The sequence below is a fragment of the Anolis carolinensis genome, unplaced genomic scaffold, assembly GCF_035594765.1.
Source record: "Anolis carolinensis isolate JA03-04 unplaced genomic scaffold, rAnoCar3.1.pri scaffold_7, whole genome shotgun sequence".
NCBI classification, from domain to species: domain Eukaryota; kingdom Metazoa; phylum Chordata; class Lepidosauria; order Squamata; family Dactyloidae; genus Anolis; species Anolis carolinensis.
In genome coordinates this window covers 6,605,257-6,618,680 of record NW_026943818.1, presented here as the reverse complement: position 1 = coordinate 6,618,680, position 13,424 = coordinate 6,605,257, and the positions used below count along the sequence as shown (strand labels likewise).

General features: G+C 42.9%; 1 protein-coding gene across 2 annotated transcripts in view; it reads right to left on the bottom strand.

The window, feature by feature from the left end:
• Window positions 1-13,424, bottom strand: part of whrn (whirlin) — a 49,816-nt gene that overhangs the window by 15,425 nt on the left and 20,967 nt on the right. For both annotated transcript variants that reach the window (XM_062959649.1, XM_062959650.1), the window contains exons 3-5: window positions 12,871-12,996; window positions 5,637-5,839; window positions 5,469-5,505 (exon numbers count right to left, since the gene is read on the bottom strand). In XM_062959649.1, the coding sequence (XP_062815719.1) occupies window positions 5,469-5,505; window positions 5,637-5,839; window positions 12,871-12,996 (366 nt within the window). The remainder of the gene's footprint in view (window positions 1-5,468; window positions 5,506-5,636; window positions 5,840-12,870; window positions 12,997-13,424) is intronic.

Genomic DNA, 13,424 nt, shown 5'->3' with positions numbered 1-13,424 from the left:
ATCTCATTCTATGTGATTGTAACAAGGCATTGAATGTTTGCCTGTGTCTGTTTACATGCTGTAATCTGCTCTAAGTCCCCTTGGGGAAAAGTGAGAAGCCGGAAATGAAAGGACAAGCCTTTGCCATTGTTTGTGTTGTGTGTCTCGTTCTATGTGATTGTAACAAGGCATTGAATGTTTGTGTCTGCTTTATATACTGTAATCCACTCTGAGTCCCTTTGGGGAAAAGGGCAGAATATTAATAATAATAATAATAATAATAATAATAATAATAATAATAATAATAATAATAATAATAAGCTGTGCCCAGCCACGTGTTGCTGTGGTATTGTCTTAAGTGGGGTTTTGTTTGTGGAGGCAAGTGTGAATGTTGTAATTAGTCATCTTGATTAGCACTGAATGAGCTTGCAGCTTCAAAGCGTGGTTGTTTCCTCCCTGGGGGAATCCTTTGTTGGGAGGTGTTAGCTGGCTCTGGTTGTTTCCTGTCTGGAATACCCTTATTTTCAGAATGTGGTTCTTTATTTGCTGTCCAAATTGTAGAGTTTTTTAATCCTGGCTGCCAGGTTTTGTTCATTTTGATGGTTCCCAGGAACCCAATAATAATAATAATCACAAAATCACAAGTTGAACACGCCCTAGGCACTTGGGAAGTATTCGACTTGTGATTTTGTGATACGAAATCCAGCATATCTATCTAATTTGCTGTGTCATACAAAATAATAATAATAATAATAATAATAATAATAATAATAATAATAATAATAATAATGACTCTAAGGGGAATCCTTTGTTGGGAGGTGGCTCTGGTTGTTTCCTATCTGAAATATGTCTAGCTGTGCTCGGTGACACGTTGAAGCCCCGCCCACCAAATTTCGGGGAGGGGGGGCCTCTGCGCATGCGTGATTTGTAATTTTTGGTTTTTGGGGGATTTTCTGTAATTTGGACCTAATTTTTTAGGGTTTTTTGATGGAAAGACATAGATTGGATGACTATGTCTTGGGTGGGCTTTGGTCCCGTGGTTTTGTTGTTTACTCCATGGGAATTATGCACATTACATTTATATATATATCTATATATATAAAAGGGTAATGAAATTTCGGCCTAGGATAAAACAACAAAACTACACATCCCAGAAACACTAAACTTGGCAGCACAACTCCTCATCCATTCCTCTACGTTCATACAACAAAAATAAAATAAAAATAAATCCTAATTAGAGGGAGAGGAATAATTGTTTTTTATCCAAATGCTGCCAGTTAGAAGGCTAAGCTCCGCCCACTTGGTCTCCTAGCAACCCACTCATCCCAGGGGACAGGCAGAGTTAGGCCTCACTTAGGCCTCTTCCACACTGCCTATAAAATACAGATTATCTGATTTTAACTGGATTATATGGCAGTGTAGACTCAAGGCCCTTCCACACAGCTATATAACCCATTTATAATGGACTTAATGTCAGGAGAAAACCTTTACCCTTTACCTTAACTACCACCAATTCTTCAATAGGCCCGGGCTGTGGCGCAGGCTGGAGAGCAAGCCAGCTGCAACCAGCTGCATTGAATCACTCTGACCAGGAGGTCATGGGTTCGAGGCCCGCTCGGAGCCTATGTTTGTTTGTCTTTGTTCTATGTTAAAAGGCATTGAATGTTTGCCTATATGTGTAATGTGATCCGCCCTGAGTCCCCTTCGGGGTGAGAAGGGCGGAATATAAATGCTGTAAATAAATAATAAATAAATAAATAGTTTATCCTGTTTTTATTACGGTCTTACCATTTATGTGTTTTAAATGAAATTTTTATCTTGTATTGTTGTTTATATTGATATATTGTATTATTGTTTTATCTTTTTATATTGTGATTTATTGTGTTGCTTATATTTTGTTCTTATGTTGTTTGGGCCACTGCCCCATGTAAGCCGCCCCGAGTCCCCGTGGAGAGATGGTGGCGGGATATAAATAAAGTATTATTATTATTATTATTATTATTATTATTATTATTATTATTTATTTCCCATACCACCATACTTTGCCACAGTGCGTGGCCGGGCACAGCTAGTAGATAATAATAATAATAATAATAATAATAATAATAATAATAATAATAATAATAATAATTGCCTCTTTGTTCCAAAACTTGACTGCTTTTGTTTGTTTGTTTGGATGCTTCTCCTACTTCTTTCAATGCACTAAGGAATGCACACCATGCATATGGAGATGACTTGCTTTGGGGGGAAGGAATAACAGATGCCAGGAAATGGGAAAGAGTGGAAAAATACAACTCGGCAAAGAACGCTGCTTGCAAATCTATTTATCAGCCAGAACCACCTGCTCAACTTAAGAGCTGATTTGCATTTAAAAAGGACAAAACTCAGCAACGCATGGAGCTGGCGGTGGTGTCCAAGCGTCTTCCTGTTTGGGAAGCGGGGCGTGAGAATCTTGGCTCCATTAGCCCCGGATGACAAGGATGTGATGTCTACAGACGGAGCAGGGAGAAAGAAACTAAATGTATGAATGGCCAAGTCAAGGCGTCTGTTCCTGACAATCGTTGGAGATAAGAACATAAATACAGGGTGCCATTGATCCATGTAAGAGTGCAACAGAACAGAACGTAATGCAAGAGATGAGTATTTGAAGGCTCTCCTCCTCATGGATGAAAAAACCAGGCATACACACACACACACAAAGACTTGGCACACAGAACCCCCATGACCAACACAAAATACTTTGTGTGGATTTATAGGAGTTGTATGAGAGTCGAATGAAAAATAATGCCTCCACCTTCATAATTCCTCAAAGAATGGCAGTACTGGTATGCGGCAGGTACTGGCTTGTTCAGTAGACTCTCCTCTACAGTTCTGTTCAGCAGGAAGCCTTAGCATTGAACGGTTGTGTTGTCAAAGTGCAAAGTATGGAATCCTGTGCAAATGGGGAAGCCTTAGCATTGAACGGTTGTGTTGTTAAAGTGCGAAGTATGGAACCCTGCATAGACGGGGAAGCCTTAGCATTGAACGGTTGTGTTGTCAAAGTGCGAAGTATAGAATCCTGTGCAGATGGGGAAGCCTTAGCATTGAACGGTTGTGTTGTCAAAGTGCGAAGTATGGAATCCTGTGCAAATGGGGAAGCCTTAGCATTGAACGGTTGTGTTGTTAAAGTGCGAAGTATGGAACCCTGCATAGACGGGGAAGCCTTAGCATTGAACGGTTGTGTTGTCAAAGTGCAAAGTATGGAATCCTGTGCAAATGGGGAAGCCTTAGCATTGAACGGTTGTGTTGTTAAAGTGCGAAGTATGGAACCCTGCATAGACTGGGAAGCCTTAGCATTGAACGGTTGTGTTGTCAAAGTGCGAAGTATGGAACCCTGCGCAGACGGGGAAGCCTTAGCATTGAACGGTTGTGTTGTCAAAGTGCGAAGTATGGAACCCTGCATAGACGGGGAAGCCTTAGCATTGAACGGTTGTGTTGTTAAAGTGTGAAGTATGGGACCCTGTGTAGACAGGAAAGCCTTAGCATTGAATGGTTGTGTTGTCAAACTGCGAAATATGGAATCCTGTGCAAATGGGGAAGCCTTAGCATTGAACGGTTGTGTTGTTAAAGTGCAAAGTATGGAATCCTGTGCAAATGGGGAAGCCTTAGCATTGAACGGTTGTGTTGTTAAAGTGTGAAGTATGGAATCCTGTGCAAATGGGGAAGCCTTAGCATTGAACGGTTGTGTTGTTAAAGTGTGAAATGTGGGACCCTGTGCAGACAGGAAAGCCTTAGCATTGAATGGTTGTGTTGTCAAAGGGCGAAGTATGGAATCCTGTGCAGACTGTCGGTCAATGCGACTTAAGCAACATGTAGTCATTGAATTCTTGACAGCAGAAGGTGTCACCCCAAAGGAGATATCATCAGAGAATGCAAGCTGTTTATGACGATTGTGTTAATGTGAGTCCTGTGCCTCATTGGGTGAGTAAGGTGCACGATGGGTCCTGTGAGACGCTGGTTGCGGGAACAGAGTGTCGACTTCTTCCGTGACAGCTTCAGAAATCTTGTTCATTGTTGACAAAAATGTATCCAATTGTCTGGTGATGATGTGGAAAAGTGAATAGTGGTCGTTAAAGAGCACATTCTAAGGATTATTTCTGCATTTGATTTATAAAAATATTCCCATCCAAACCCAAGTAACAAAGGTGGAGGCATTACTTTTCATTCAACCCTCGTAGTTCACCTCCATCCAGAGCGCACTATGAACCCAAACAATGATGGATCTGGACCAAATTTGGCATGCATACTCAACATGCCCACATTTGAATACTGATGGGTTTTGAGGGGAATTGGCCTGAACATTTTGGAGTTGTAGGTACTGAAATTTATAGTTCACCTGCAATCAACGAGTGCTCTGAACTCCATCAGATAGAATCGTGTCAGTGTTTTTGTTGTTATTAGTGTGAAATGTTAGATCAATTGTTGTTTGGATTGTGTCTATGTGTTCCGGCAAGCTTTCCAGCAGCACAGGAGTTAATTACATGTCAACCCTGAGTGATTGCCTGCAGGGCCAATGGGTCAAGACTTCCGTTGTGTGGACAGAACATTCGTCATGAACTGTGGAATGTTGGGAGTGCCTCCTAGAACTGATAACAGACTCGGCTTACTGCCGGGAAACATGAGTCCTGAGAGTGATGGTGTTTAGTAGACATGTCCAAAAAATCGTTTTGAATCGTATATCGGAATTATTTCAGATTGTTCTCGCTTTTTGATACGCATTCCGAGACATTGTCTCACAGTGCAACCAGCAATGTAATTCGAACCATTGTTGGCCCATTCTCTAATTGTCTCTTAATGTTTCGTTAATTTTTTCCCCCTCAAATTTTTTTTAAAATATATTTTTAAAAATATTTTAATTTTTTTTGTTTCTTCAACCTACCTTGAATGGGAGCTTAGCGCAGCCTAACATGGCTGCCGCTCCCCGGCCAATCAGAAGCTTCCCCGATGGATGCAAAGGTGGGGGCTAATGTCCTCTGCGTCCACATGGAAGATTGCCATACAAGCCCGGTGTGTAGCGATTGTGCATGCGCGTCCGCCATTTTAGAAACATTTAGAATCATTATGAATTTTTGGAAATATCTGAAATTTTCGGGTGAAAAAATCGGAAATACTTTCTATATCGAAGCGCCAGCGCCCCCTACTTTAGAAACGAGAATTGAAACATTTTTTTCATCGATCGGACATGCCTAGTGTTTAGTATTCTATATAGTCTGTAAATAAATGTATAGTATCGCTGGGATCAGCAGATAATTTACGGCTGAGGTGTCATTTGTCGGTGCCACTTTGCCGATGCTTAAGTGGTCTGACTGGTGGTGAGAAGGTAAGACCTGGCTCATCAATAAATCAGGGCGACAATTTTTTACCCTGACAAATTGGACCAAACTTGGCACACGGAGCTACAACCACCAAAGTGTTCCTTGGACCTGCTCCCATGCTTGAAATGTCCTTACCTTTGCTGTCCCTTCTGCCGTGGGATCTCCAGATACCCTAGAGCGAAGATAGCCATCATTAGCACCAAGCTGAAGATGGGGAACCAAAGAGCTTGGAGGTCTCTCCTCCTTGGGGATCACCATAAGCCAAAGTCAACTGGATGGCAGTGAAGGACAACAGATACAAACCCTGCTGGGTTGACCACGGTCTCTCCGATCTGGGAGCTGGCGATCCATTTGGTCTCGTCGACGGTGGTCCGAGCATGAGGCAGCCTCCCGACGTCTTTGATGGTCATGATGAGGTGGCGAGAGGACTTCAGGAGCTTCACCGCTTCGTCGTGGGGGATACTGAGGAAGCTTCGGCCATTCACCTCCAGAATCTGGTCTCCAACCTGTGTGGTGAGAAGAGAGGAATGGGCGGAAGAGAGGATGGAAGCTTCAGTGAAGCATTGCCCAAGCTTTGGTCCTCCGATATGTTTTGGACTTTGTGACCATTGGACAACCTGAGTGCAAGAGTCCCAAAGACATGGAGGACGTAAGGTTGGACACCTCTGCTTTAGAGTGTCCTATAAGACCCATAAGAAGCTTCTTACAAATGGAAGCTTCAAGTCTTCATGGTGATGAATAGCTGAAGTTAACAGAAACATAAATGATTGAGTTGAGTCAGATCAGGGCAAGGCTGTGGCGCAGCTGGTTAGTAGCTGGCTGCAATAATCATTACTGACCAAGAGGCCATGGGATCGAAGCCCGGGTCAGATTGAGCTCCCAGCCATTAATAGCCTAGCTTGCTGCCCACCTAACCAGCTCGAATAATAATAATAATAATAATAATAATAATAATAATAATAATTTATTTATGTAACGCCCTATCTCCTGGATGAGACTCAGGGTGGTTTCCAGTCATAAAAAAAACACATACATTACATAGCAACATAATAACACATTATTAAGCAAGGTAAAACAATGCAATTACATAGCAATAAATAACACTTACACAACCTGATCAAGGGGACAAGAACCATAAAACAGTTGCATCTGTCGAGTAGAAAATTCTAGGTGCCACTTTATGCAGGGAAGCTAATTTAACTAATTTACGACACCATAAATACATCCAGCAGCATGCAGAAGAATGAGAACGTATTACATCAAGGGCTCGGTGTCACAAGTGGATGATGAAGCGGCAGCTCCCCCTGTGACTGCCCACCTAAGCAGCTCGAAAAACAGTTGTATCTGTCTAGTAGAAAATTCTAGGTACCGCTTTATGCAGGGAGGCTAATTTAACTAATTCACGACAGCCTAAAAACATCCAGCAGCATGCAGAAGAATGAGAAAGTACTCCATCAAGGACTCGGTGTCACAAGTGGACGATGAAGCGACAGCTCCCCCTGTGGCCAGAATCGAGAATACCCTCATGAAGCCGGAAGCTGGAAAAATGTTAAATTGCCTCTATGTCTGTCTATATGTTGTATGTCTAATAATGGCATTGAATGTTTGCCATATATATGTGCATTCTGATCCGCCCTGAGTCCCCTTCGGGGTGAGAAGGGCGGAATATAAGTACCGTAAATAAATAAAAATAAATAAATTTGTCCACCTAATTGGCCATAATCAGCACAACCATCATCACCATCAATATCATCCTCAAACCTGGGCAACGCTGTGTATATTGAGCATGTTTTAAATTGTTGATGTTGTATGTTCTACTTTGATGTATTTATTGCTGTGTTTGGGTTTGTTTTTACCGCTGTATTTTATTACATTGCTGGGCTTGGTCCCCATGTGAGCTGCCCCGAGTCCCTTCAGGGAGATGGGGCAGGATACAAGAAGAAATAATAATAATAATAATAATAATAATAATAATAATAATAATAATAATGCGGAACTGGAAAATTTGGACAGAAAAACAAGAAAACTCATGACCATTCATCATTCACTGCACCCTCGCAGTGATGTTGACCGGCTATATCTGCCTAGAAGATCAGGGGACAAAGGACTCTTACAAGTCAAACAAGCAGTCAAAGAAGAAGAACATGCCCTGGCAGAAGATGTAAAGCAAAGTGAAGAACCCGCTTTGATTGAAGTCAAAAATCAGAAACTCCTCAAAGCACAGCAGACAAAAAACCAGTACAAGAAAACTGCACTACAAACTAGAGCTGACAGCTGGCACAACAAAACATTGCATGGAAAGTTCCTTGACAAAATTGAAGGAAAGGCTGATAAGGAGAAGACCTGGCTATGGCTCACGAATGGGACCCTGAAGAAGGAGACAGAAGGCCTGATCCTTGCAGCCCAGGAGCAAGACATCAGGACAAAGGCAATTCAGGCCAAGATTGAAAAATCAGCTGATGACCCAAAATGCAGACTGTGCAAGGAAGCTGACGAAACCATGGATCATATCCTCAGCTGCTGTAAGAAAATTGCACAGACAGACTACAAACAGAGGCACAACTATGTGGCCCAAATGATTCATTGGAACTTATGCCTCAATTACCACCTCGCAGCAGCAAAGAACTGGTGGGATCACAAACCTGCAAAAGTATTGGAAAATGAGTACGCAAAGATACTGTGGGACTTCCGAATCCAGACTGACAAAGTTCTGGAACACAACACACCAGACATCACAGTTGTGGAAAAGAAAAAGGTTTGGATCATTGATGTTGCAATCCCAGGTGACAGTCACATTGACGAAAAACAACAGGAAAAAACTCAGCCGCTATCAGGACCTCAAGATCGAACTTCAAAGACTCTGGCAGAAACCAGTGCAGGTGGTCCCGGTGGTGATGGGCACACTGGGTGCCGTGCCAAAAGATCTCAGCCGGCATTTGGAAACAATAGACATTGACAAAATCACGATCTGCCAACTGCAAAAGGCCACCCGACTGGGATCTGCACGCATCCTCCGAAAATACATCACACAGTCCTAGACACTTGGAAAGTGTTCGACTTGTGATTTTGTGATATGAAATCCAGCATATCTATCTTGTTTGCTGTGTCATAATAAATTATTATTATTATTATTATTATTATTATTATTATTATTATTATTATTATTATTTATTATTATTATTATTATTATTATTACAGGTTTCCATAAAAGAAAGGTTATTTTTCGTCACTGGGAATAGTTAATCACAAGTGAGCGCAACAAAAACAAGGGAGTGAGATGGATTTTTAACAAAGTGCCCGATAGGTTATCCATCACTGTCTTTTTGGCATCTAAGAAGAGCTTGAACGTGGGCTGGGAGGGTTTGTGCTTTTGTTAGATTCGGCCAAACTGCGTTGTCTCGCAGCCTCCTGCTTCAGGGTGACCTTACAACGCGTGCAATGTCACAAAATGCCTTGTGGTGATTAATAATGCACTCTCTTGCAAGGCAACGTGGAGCTGCCTTGGTTTCTAATGACCCTCCCAAGCCCCAAGGCAGGGTCAGAGTTCTCCTTTCATTCAGGATGGGAAGATATGCCTGAAGGGGTGAGAAGATCACCCAAGAGGTCCATCTCTAGATGAAGAACGAACTGTAGGATCATACGAGGGTCTATAATACGAGGGTTGAATGAAAAGTAATGCCTCCACCTTGGTAACTCCTCAAGAGATGTCAGTCCTGGTCTGCGACAGGTACTGGCTTGTTTAGTAGACTCTCCTCTACAGTTCCATTTGGTGGGAAGCCTTAGCATTGAACGGTTGTGTTGTTAAAGTACGAAATATGTAACCCTGCGCAGACGGGGAAGCCTTAGCATTGAACGGCTGTGTTGTTAAAGAGCGAAGTATGGAACCCTGCGCAGATGGGGAAGCCTTAGCATTGAACGGTTGTGTTGTTAAAGGGCGAAGTATGGAACCCTGCGCAGACGGGGAAGCCTTAGCATTGAACGGTTGTGTTGTTAAAGTGCGAAGTATGGAACCCTGCGCAGAGGGGGAAGCCTTAGCATTGAACGGTTGTGTTGTTAAAGGGCGAAGTATGGAACCCTGCGCAGACGGGGAAGCCTTAGCATTGAACGGTTGTGTTGTTAAAGTGCGAAGTATGGAACCCTGCGCAGACAGGGAAGCCTTAGCATTGAACGGTTGTGTTGTTAAAGGGCGAAGTATGGAACCCTGCGCAGACGGGGAAGCCTTAGCATTGAACGGTTCTGTTGTTAAAGGGCGAAGTATGGAACCCTGCGCAGATGGGGAAGCCTTAGCATTGAACGGTTGTGTTGTTAAAGTGCGAAGTATGGAACCCTGCGCAGACGGGGAAGCCTTAGCATTGAACGGTTGTGTTGTTAAAGTATGGAACCCTGTGCAGACGGTCGGTCAATGCGACTTAAGAAATAATTTTGTCAATTATTATTATTATTATTATTATTATTATTATTATTATTATTATTATTATATTTCATCTACAAAGATGTTGTCCAGGGGATGTCCGGATGTATTACCATCCTGCGCGGAGGATTACCTCACGTGTCCATCTATGCTGACGATTGTGACATCACTGCTCAAGCAGGGAGTTTTGAAATGGTTGAACAGAAGCTCTCTGAAGCTTTAGGTGCTCTTACTGCCCATGACAGGGAAATTAGCTGTATCCTAATCCATCTAAAACACATAGAGTACAATAATAAATCTATATATATAGAAGAGTGATGGCATCACGGCGACCCACAAAACAACAAAACTACAGGCCCCCCAACCTCGAAATTTGACAACACAACCCATCATCCATGCCTCTAGGTTGATACAACAAAAAGAAAAGAAAAATAAAGTCCTAATTAGAGAGAGAGGAATAATTGCTTTTATCCAATTGCTGCCAGTTAGAAGGCTAAGCTCCTCCAACTTGGTCTCCTAGCAACCCAATTAAAAAAAACACTAAAAAATTGATACAATAAAATACTATAATAACAGAAAATAACTAAAAATACAAGAAAATAATAAAATATAATAAATACAAATATAACTTACAATAAAATTAATAAAAAATGCAAATAACGTCAAATAATAATTACACAACAATTTTTAACCAATACCACCACCACTTTGCCACAGCAACGCGTGGCCGGGCACAGCTAGTGTCATAATAATAGAGTAAAATAATAAATGTAATAATACCAATAATAATAGAGAAAAATAATAAATGTAGTAATACCAATAATAATAGAGAAAAATAATAAATGTACCGTATATTCTCGATTATAAGCTGACCCAAATATAAGTCAACCAGGACGCTCACCTGAGTACAAGCCAAGGGGGGCTTTTTCAGTCTGAAAAACTAGGCTTATACTTGAGTATATACAGTAAATATGAAAGCTGCATGAAAACGGCATCAAATGTGCAGAAGCTGGCATCATTTGCATCGCAACAATGGTGAAAATCACCTTGAGACAGAAGGTGGAAGAGAAAGAGAAGAGATACGGCCCTGCTATAATATCTGGGAACAGATGGAGAAATAATGGAGAGCATAACAGCCTATCAAAGCTGGAATGGAGCTTGTTCATAGGATGGACGGCTTCGTTGTTGTCATTTCACGTCTTTCAAAAAGAGCGGACATAAGGAAGGACAGGAGCAATTTTCTTTCAAGTGGAGGTCAGAGAGACACGGATCAAGACACAAAATAGTCACCAGGTCGGAAGATAAGCAATCCCTCCGCTCCTCGTTGTCCTGCCCGTTTTGCTCTCTCCTTTACAACAGATTTTGTACGAGGGTTGAATGAAAAGTAATGCCTCCACCTTCGTAGCTCCTCAACAAATGTTGGCAGGTAGAGGCTTGTTCAGTAGACTCTCCTCTACAGTTATTTCCATTTGGCGGGAAGCCTTAGCATTGAACGGCTGTGTTGTCAAGAATTCAATGACTGCACGTTGCTTAAGTCGCATTGACCAACCGTCTGCAAAGGGTTCCATACTTCGGACTTTAACAACACAGCCGTTCAATGCTAAGGCTTCCCGCCAAATGGAACCATCTGCACAGGGTTCCATACTTAGCACTTTAACAACACAACCGTTCAATGCGAAGGCTTCCTGACAAATGGAGCTGTCTGCGCAAGGTTCCATACTTTGCACTCGAACAACACAGCCGTTCAATGCGAAGGCTTCCTGACAAATGGAGCTGTCTGCGCAAGGTTCCATACTTTGCACTCGAACAACACAGCCGTTCAATGCTAAGGCTTCCCCGTCTGCGCAGGGTTCCATACTTCGCTCTTTAACAACACAACCGTTCAATGCTAAGGCTTCCCGCCAAATGGAACCATCTGCGCAGGGTTCCATACTTCGCACTTTAACAACACAGCCGTTCAATGCTAAGGCTTCCCCGTCTGCGCAGGGTTCCATACTTTGCACTTTAACAACACAACCGTTCAATGCTAAGGCTTCCCCGTCTGCGCAGGGTTCCATACTTCGCACTTTAACAACACAGCCGTTCAATGCTAAGGCTTCTCGCCAAATGGAACCGTCTGCGCAGGGTTCCATACTTCGCACTTTAACAACACAGCCTTTCAATGCTAAGGCTTCCCGCCAAATGGAACCATCTGCGCAGGGTTCCATACTTTGCACTTTAACAACACAGCCGTTCAATGCTAAGGCTTCCCCGTCTGCGCAGGGTTCCATACTTTGCACTTTAACAACACAGCCTTTCAATGCTAAGGCTTCCCCGTCTGCGCAGGGTTCCATACTTTGCACTTTAACAACACAGCCGTTCAATGCTAAGGCTTCCCCGTCTGCGCAGGGTTCCATACTTCGCACTTTAACAACACAGCCTTTCAATGCTAAGGCTTCCCGCCAAATGGAACCATCTGCGCAGGGTTCCATACTTTGCACTTTAACAACACAACCGTTCAATGCTAAGGCTTCCCCGTCTGCGCAGGGTTCCATACTTTGCACTTTAACAACACAACCGTTCAATGCTAAGGTTTCCCGCCAAATGGAAATAACTGTAGAGGAGATTCTACTGAACAAGCAAGTACCTGCTACAGACCAGGGCTGCCATCTGTTGAGGAGTTACGAAGGTGGAGGCATTACTTTTCACTCAACCCTCGTAGATTATGAGAAACCAAAGAGCGGGACAGGCGGCGAGATGTGAGAAACAGATATGGTATTCAAGGCAGGGCTCTTAAGATTCAGAAAAAAGACTTGGAAGAGACTCCAATGACCATCCAGGCCAACCCCATTCTGTGAGGCAGGAAGACACAATCCAAGCCCTCCCAACAGATGACCATCCGGCCTCTAGTCAAAATAGAACCTCGGATGAGGTCTGGGTGGATGTTACAGTATCAAAAGTTCTGATTCTTATACTGGCTTCAGTCAAATCGCCATGACACTATATGATTTTTGTTGCTGGGTTATCAATGTCGTTTCCTAATTGGTTCTGTCATAAGTTTACTAAACTGCAGAAATTTTGTGGACATCCTTCAAGGGCCGCCCCATTGAGAGCTCCTTACAGTAGTCTAGCCATCGTCAGGCTCACCTTGAGACCAGTGCTTTCCGCTTCGGAGCCCTTGTCCACGCCGGTGATGTAAATCCCAAGAGCGTATTCGGCTCCTCCTCGGATCATGAGTCCCAGCGATCGCCCTTCGTCCAACACCAGGTTCACCTAGACCAAGAAAAGAAAGATAATGTATGAATATCTGTGGAACCTGTGTTGTCACCTCCTGGTCGCTCCCGACCATTAATAGCCTAGCTTTCTGCCCACCTAAGCAGCTCAAAAACAGCTGTGTCAATAAGTAGAGAATTCTAGGTACCACTTACTGCGGGGAGGCTAATTTAACTTAATTTATGACACCATAAAACTGCCGGTGGCGTGCGAAGAACATGAGGAAGTACTACCATTAAAAAAAAGGACTCAGTGTCACAGTGGATGATGAAGTGGCAGCTCCCGCTATGGCCGAAATTGAGCATACCCTCATGAAGCCGAAAGCTGGAAAAATGTTAAATTGCTTCTATTGTCTGTCTGTATATGTGGTATGTCTGATTATGGCATTGAATTCAGTTCTGTTCTGTCCTGCCCATCCAAACGACATT